Here is a 7,913-nt window from a genome sequence, read left to right on the forward strand (position 1 = left end):
CCATATGGATTTGCAGCTTTCAATTTAGAACTACCTTGTGAAAATAACAAGCATTTGAAAAGAATGGAAAATCAGAATATAGCAGCCACCTTAAATTAGCAAGTCACTACAGTGTTTTGTGTGCCCAATGTGAGTGTTATTTTTCCCCAAAAATAGTTAAAATATTTAACCTAGAACTACGACTTCCTGTGGAAAACTTAGCTAAACAGAAATACCTGATAAAGATTGTCATCCTCAATGCTGAATTTTCCTATATTGCAAATTCAGTCCACACCACAAACTCAGCTTTCACATCATATTTGGGTCCTATTTTAGGAGATGATTCATCAGTTAGTAAACAGGTATATATTGCTAAAGCTTGGCCAACGCCAATGCCACTTTGACAACATTCATTTAATTGAATGACAAGGTCAGGTGTCTTGGGTTTTAATTAAACAAATTCAAGAATAATCTAGTAATGTGTAGAACTGTTGAAATGTTTGAAGTAGCTTACAGTTGTACTTCTCTTGGACAGTCTTGGAAAAAGTATAATTGATACTGGCTGATCATAAAATAAAAATAAATATATGTAAGTTAAAAAATAAACCAGTTTTCTAACTCCTGTATTCCATAAAAATAGGAATGTAGCCTCTTATGAGGAACTGCCAAAAGAGCCATGAAAGTGCTATACCTTTTCTGTGGACACAAAATTGGTAAGTGTAAAATATTCATACGCTCTGGGAGGACAGAGTCACCGAGGTAATAACCTATGACAAGTTAGAATGAAAATACTAGTAATGGAAATTATTTTTTTTTTTTAGAAAAGGAAATGTGACAGTCATTGACAAAATTATTACATCCAACTAATTTACATTTGCATGTGCCTTGGTTTATCTCACATGTCTTTTACCACAGATAATAATTCTACAATAGCTAAAAGTAAGTGATGTGATTTTCGGTTATATTATACAGTGTATAAAAAATGTCCTTGTTAATGCCTGTCATACAATCACATCTGTTAGTTTTTTAGTAGCGTTTTGAAGACTCTCAGTCGCTTCCAGCCCCCACACAAACTCCCACCGCCCCCATCAGCGTCCTCTCCTTCTTCGCTGGTTCTTGCTTGGGGACTTCAGGAGACTATCTCGATATTTCACGTTTGTGTGGAACAGTCGGACCATTTCATGGTCTTTGTTATCCAATACTCTAGGCAGAAAGAGAGATGATTTCTGTGTCCTGCGAGTTTTAAAGCCCCTTCTGGGTCGTCCTTTCCCATTGATTGAGACATACCAGAGTCTCTCCGCACTGGCTTTGCGCTTGGTGCCGGCTCTGCTGGGTACAGTCCGGTAGAGACGGGACGCGTAGGTGTTATAACCCAATTCATGGATCCTCTCCACGAACTCACACTCTGAGTTATAATTTTCCTGTAAAACAAACACAACAAAGTTTAAACAAGACTATATGGATAATAGCTCTCTTCTGCCTCAGTAAGACTGGACTAAAGCCTTAAGCAAGACTCTACTCAGTTTTAGGATAAGGGCAGCAACATGTGTGGTAAGAAAAACACAGACTGGTGCTACAAAAGGCAAGCAGAAGAGAAGCGCTGAGCCTGAACTGCTGTACGACAAGGTGTCCCCTGTCAGCGGTGTGAGCATACTCTGTGGATCAGAGACAGAAAGAGGCCAAAAAATTTCACAGAAAAAAATGGCATGTGAATAGGAATGAATATCTCTGCTGATTTTTCAGCTGTAGTTTTAATTTTTTTGTGCTTACAGATCTAAATATGCCTGTGAACTGGATGGCTGATTTAATTGCTGCCTATCAACATTTGACATCTATTAAAAAGGTAAAAATCCTACAGTTTAATGTAAAATGTGGCTCTTTAATTGGTATATTAGTAGTTAGATACACTTGCAGTCTATTACATTGTTTGTTATGGATATTTGAGCAGTAAACATCTTTATGAAGCTTTTTTGTTTGCTTCAGCATAAAAAAATGAAAGTACACCTTGTCCACCAGTGTGTTCCTCAAAAATGTATGGCTGCTCCTTTATCACAAACTGTGAGGGAGAATACACACTTATCCTGGGTGCTCACATTTTACCTGATCTGTCAAAATTTGCCCATTTTCATCTGGTCCTCAGAGAGAAAACTGCAAAAGCCTGGCACAAGGAACTCCTTCCTTCTTCCTGGGAGCAGTAGAAACAGCGCAAATAAAGGACCTCCCACACTGTACATCCTTTCTTAACTACAAAATCATCTTTGCTATACCTGTGTGATTAAGACTTCAGTATCTAACGTGTAAAGCACAGAGGCAGAGGGGAACTGCAACCATGGTCTTTACAGAGGTTTTTTATTTTGCATCACCTCTCTGGAGGACATGGAAAGAGCACAAGTAGTCAGACTGGGGCCAGAAAAGCCATAGACTCCATTAACAACATGTCTTTAATGCTGTTCACTCCCCAGAAATGCTGATAGGCATTTAACAAGATTTTAAAAGACTCCACATGTCTCAGCTTCACAGCTGTAAAACGGAAGTGCCCTTCCTTGCAAGGACAAGGTTTTCATATGCTGTGGTGCTGGAGCCCACGCAACTACCATATGTAGGTAGATTTATCCTGCTGTCTGCCTCCATTCTGGTTGTAGAGGGTCTATGACAGAGGATAAAACTAGAGGATTATCACAATCTGCTGAGGACATAAAGGAATTCTGCAGACTCATCAATCTCATTTTATTGACATAGGAAAATTGGTGAACCAAGGGATAACAGAGTTATTCCAATACTATTTCATAAAATTCTCTCTGTACACTTGTCCCCAAAGAAGTCAGTCTTATTTGAAATAGGGGCCTTGCACAGTTTCCTGGAACAGCAATATCAGTAAAATTGTTGGTCAGTTTTTTTTCTAGGCAAGCAAAGCCAGGAAGTTTCTCCTGAGCTGAGCTCTCACCCCTTGTTTCTTCTGTGAAAAAGTCTGGCACGGAATAGCTTGTCCTGGATTGTCCCTCCAGCTCTGAAACACAAGACTGAAACTGTCTCTCTCAAACTTGAACTGGAACAGCAAAAATTATCTTTTCTAGTTGTACAGAAACCTTTGATGACTGATATTCCTTGGGATGTGGCAGCTGAACAAAGTGCCTGATGCTCCTCACACTAGAAAGGGAAGTCCAGGAGAAAAGGACTCTCTGGGCTATCCTACTCTAGGATTTTCTCCACTCCAGAAGAAGAGCTTTTTGCTCAGAAATTGTTTAGTTTTATTTTAATTCAGTTTAATTAATCTGGAGGAAAAACATACCTATTTTGAAGAAGAAAGAGAGAAAGATGAGAAAGAACTTGAAAATTCATCCTTCCCATTAATTTCTTTGGGGCAGACGCTGCCTCTGGGCTGATGGAGGAGCTCCATTGAAGATGTCCATTTTAATCAGAATGTTAACTGGAAGCATAGAAGTGGCCACAGCAGAGTTATTACAGAATCATCTAGATTGGAAAAGACCTTGAAGATCATCTAGTCCAGTAGCAGGTCCTCATTCCACTTCAGCTGCATTTTCCTTTGCCAAAATTGTTTGTGGTCTGCTTCTCTGCACCAGCAAAGAACCGTCATCTTTAGACATAGGCCTTTTAATCAGTGCATCGTATGAGACACATCACAGAAGCTGGGTCATAAACACTATCAGAACACTCTTGAAAAGGTGGAGTAAAATACATTAAAGCAGGGAGGCAACTGAGTTGATTGTGTTACCTAGGATGCATTCACATGGAAAAAGCTCACATTCCTTGAGGATATATCATGCTGTTCAAATCAACTGAATTACATATAATGACTAGTTGGAGGAAGCAAATTTCACATAGCCATACTTTACCCTCTTCAAATCTGTTTCCATACCACGGAATTCCTGGAGAAACTGCACAGTATGGCTGTTACACAGTAAGAGATCACAAGATTGCTAGGGATGTAATCAAAGACAATGGAAGAAATTCAAGTAGGTAGGTAATGTGTATAGCATACATGCTGAGAAATATGCCTTAGTATGTCCCTGAATGTGAAGAAGTCTAAGCTAAACTATTTTATTCACTGAGGGGAAATATTGGCTGAGCTGAAAAGGCAAGACTCCCACTAATATCAGTAGAGCCCAGATTTTACCTCAAAAAATGAGGTCAAAGGAATAGCATAAGGTGTTTATTTTCACCTTTATCTTCTTGCACCTTCTCATACTTCCTTTCCTTGCTATAGCCCTACCTTTAGTACCTGTAAATTCTTTCACTGCCCAACCAAACTCTCTGTGCAAAGAAACTCCCATCAATAGGCTACTTTCCTGTAATAGAGATGCTCAATTGCTTCTGGATATTCCTTGTCTGACATGTATATCCTCTGCCAGTGTCCAAGATCCACATCAAATACAAATACGGATAATTTTGAACAGAGATGGGCATTCTGCACTGCAAAGGCTAGCTCCTGAGGTCAGTGCACCCAATTGCTCAGAACTTTGGCTGTGTGAGAGACCTTTGCCAAATACATTCTTCTGCCTTTGGCTGTACAAGCAATAAGAAAGTAAGAACACAACTTCTTTCCACTTTTAAAAATATACCGATGGGTTGCCTGCAGCAATTCCAGACAGCAATCTGTTATAACATTACTCTGGTCTCTCTAAATGTTTATTTATAAAAAATCAGTGCTCCCCACTGGACCTGTTCTCCCCACAGGAAATGACAGGCATATGCCCGTTTTAAGTAACTTACTGATGCATAAAGTCTGCCCCTCTTGTTCATGGCCAGGTATCTGCCAGAGAACAAGCCCTTGATGGCAACGATTCCAACATCAACAGCAGTTATTTCAAGAATACCTAGAAACAGAAACAATTATGAGATATGTTGTTGCTCCCCATCATGTGTAATTTTTTTGAGATACGTTTGAATGACTGCTTACCTGCAGAGTATGATTTCACAGCTATAACTAGCTCACACCAAAATCATAAAGCAATCATGTGAATGAAACAAGACTATTATTTGAAACAATATAAAACAACGATGATGTGGGAATTGTTTGAGACAAGCTTGACAGTAAATCCCTAGATGTCTGATTGAGATTGAACTCTCAAAAATGAAAAAGATCTGACACTGAACTAGAGGTTCACTTAATCCTATATGTATATAAGAAAGTTTAAATCCTCTTTAATGCTTAGGAACACGAGAGCTCTTGACTTATTGAAACCAGTCACAAAGCTGTCCATTTCAGGACAAAGCCCTTGCTGAGGTCTCCAGAGGGTAAAACAGAGTGAATCGGCTTTATTTTAGAGCCATGTATATAATCATGAAAGGAACTTGTCATTTGGGAGGTCAATGTAGCCCTCCAGACAAGGACAATATGACTGTCTGAGCCAAATTAAAAGGGAGAAAATTTTCAGACCATCAAAGATGGGTTCTCAAACACAAGAAGAATGTCACAGGTGAGGCTGGACAACACCTGCCAAAATGTTTATGTCCAGCCAAAGGTGCCACAATGCTGACGGAGGCACAAACAGCTGGGGAGATGCAGGGCTCTCTAACTGGCTCGTTCAAATTCTGCTCTCAATTGTCCAGTCGTGGCCCGATGGCTCAGTACTTTCTATGAGTGTTTGGAGGTGAGAGGTGACCCCTGCACCCAAACCCTTGGCTGCCTTTTGGCAATGGTAAAGCAGAGCCAGGGGCCTGTCCCCTCTGCAGAGCTGAATTGCTGGCCTAGCCGTGTCTGGGAGAGTTGGGGTGGTTTTGGTACAGCTGTTTTGAATCAGGCACCGGTTTGCTGCTGAAGGATGCCTCCTCCAGGCTTTGATAGCGAGGGGGTTTTCCTCTAGGAAATAGTGGTTTTCTTTTATGGACTTCAGACAGATCCCCGAGGTCTCCCTATCTCTGTGTGCCATCACCCGCAGGGATTTACGTTTCCTGGGGTGGCGGGGCTGGGGTGGGGGGGGCGGGGGAGGGGGCGGGCTGTGCCCGCGGCCGGGGCCGGGCTGGGTGCGGGGGCGCCCGGGGCTCCCCCCGGGGCAGCGGCGGCGCTGATCCCCGCTCTCCCCCTTCTGCCGCCCTCGCACAAACCCCCTCACTCCCGACATATCCCGTTTCATCTTAATTACCGCCGATCCCCGGCACATGTCAAAGGGGACAGATGTGATTTAGCCCGTGGAAGCTCAAGCCCCCCGCGGGACACAAGCCGGGGCGGGACGAGGGAGGCGAGGGCAGCCTGCAGCCCGTCGAGGAGGGCACCGGGGCTCGGTGTCCCCCTCGGTCCGGGCTGGGGCAGGGCTGGCGTGGGAAGCCCCCGGCGGAGCGAGGGCAAGTGACAGGTCGGGCGGGCCAGGTTCCCGGTCCCCGTCGGGGGGGGGATTTGGGGCTTGGGGGAGTCCCGCTCCGAGCTGGGGGGGGGGGGGGGGATTGAGCCCCTCCGCCGCCGGCCGGGTCCCCGCACCCCGTAGGGCCCGCTCAGGAGTCCCTTGTCCGGGCCGGGGGCTGCCCCGTCGAGCCCGCCAGCCCCCGGGAACGGAGCGGGAGCCGGAGGGTGCGAGGGCGCGGAAAGGGAGCTGCGGGGTCCGGGGGGGGCGGCAGCTCCCGAAACGCCGAGGCGAGGCCTCGCCGAACCCGACGAGGGGAGGGGGCGAAAGCTCCAGCAGCTGGGGGTGCCCCCGGTCCCCGCCGTGAGGCGGCCTCGGCCCCGGGGCAGCGCTTGGGCAGGAGGGGAGGCGGGAGCGGCTTCGCCACCGCCCCGTCCAGCACCGTCCCAGCACCCGCCATCTCCGGCCCGTTGATGCCGGAGGAGGCAATTGGTCCGGGCGAGAGACACCCCCCCCCCGCCTCCCCACACAGCCCGGCCCGGGGGAAGCGGGACGGGGAAAGGTGTGTCCGGTACTCACTGAAGACGCTGTTTTTCTCCAGGGTGCCGTTGATCTTGCCGTTGGGGTGGATCTGGAGATGGTACTTGGTGGCACAGTAGAGTTTCCTGCGCCTGGGCGCTCCCCCGAGGTGCTCGTAGACGCCGCCGCGGCCCCCCGCATCCCGGCGCGGCCGGGGGTCTCTCGGGGAGGCTCCGGCGGCCCCGGGCACCCCCGTGGCCCGCCCCGGGGACCACGGCTCCTGCAACAAACTCAGGAACAAGATCCAAATTATAACCATTGTGGCATGATGGCCGCAGCGCTTAGTCTGCTGGGGAGATGGAGGCTTGGAGCGAATGACACCAGGGGTCCCATTAAAGCCGTCTTGCTAGCAGCACTCCAAAGTTGCAGAGCACACACTGTTTCGAGCCGCGAAGCATCGGCAAGTTTTTATCAGCCTCGATCTGGCCCTTTTATCTGTCTCAGATTTACTTAAATCAATAGACATCAGCAAAGGCCACCGAAGAGTCCCAGCTGTTTGTGTTAGATGGAGCTGCCGTGATCAGCCTTCTCCTTGGGTTTCCAGATAGACAGACGGCATGCATGAGAGACAGAGAGACAGACGGAGAGAGAGAGAGAGAGAGGGAGAGAGAGAGAGAGAGAGAGGAGACACCCACTGAATTTCGGCAAGAGACTGTGGGGAAAATAGTTGATCGACGGAGCATAGAAATAAAAGCAGCTTCCTGCAACAATAGCCTGATCTGCGACCAATTGATACAAAGCAGAGGAGGCAAAAGGTATCAGTCTCGTGTGAACTCCCAGAGTGCAGCGTGGATAAAATTACACAGCATCTCTCCCCGCCACGCCACACACCCGCACAGCCCCGCACGGGGGGGCTGGCTGCGGCCGCCGCCCGCCCCGCGGAGAGGCGCGGTGCAGCCGCGGACCCTCCGCCGGGCACCGCCACCCCCTGCTCAGCCCGGGGCCCGCCTGCGGCAGCCGAGGGTGTGTGTGTGTGTGGAGGGGGGGATTGGGGGGGCTGATGCTCGGAGGAAGCATCTTCGGGATGTGGCTTTTGAAAGTGCGCATGTTAAACGC

At 47.3% G+C, this 7,913-nt stretch overlaps 1 protein-coding gene across 1 annotated transcript; it reads right to left on the reverse strand.

Moving 5' to 3' along the window:
* Nucleotides 1-1,067: 1,067 nt before the first annotated feature.
* FGF3 (fibroblast growth factor 3) lies at nucleotides 1,068-7,116 on the reverse strand. Its single transcript, XM_074884921.1, has 3 exons — nucleotides 6,858-7,116; nucleotides 4,711-4,814; nucleotides 1,068-1,400 (listed from the first exon to the last, which is right to left on the reverse strand). The coding sequence occupies exons 1-3, from the start codon at nucleotides 7,114-7,116 to the stop codon at nucleotides 1,068-1,070; spliced, it is 696 nt and encodes a 231-aa protein (XP_074741022.1).
* Nucleotides 7,117-7,913: the final 797 nt, after the last annotated feature.

The sequence above is a fragment of the Strix uralensis genome, chromosome 15 (genome assembly GCF_047716275.1).
Source record: "Strix uralensis isolate ZFMK-TIS-50842 chromosome 15, bStrUra1, whole genome shotgun sequence".
Lineage (NCBI taxonomy): Eukaryota > Metazoa > Chordata > Aves > Strigiformes > Strigidae > Strix > Strix uralensis.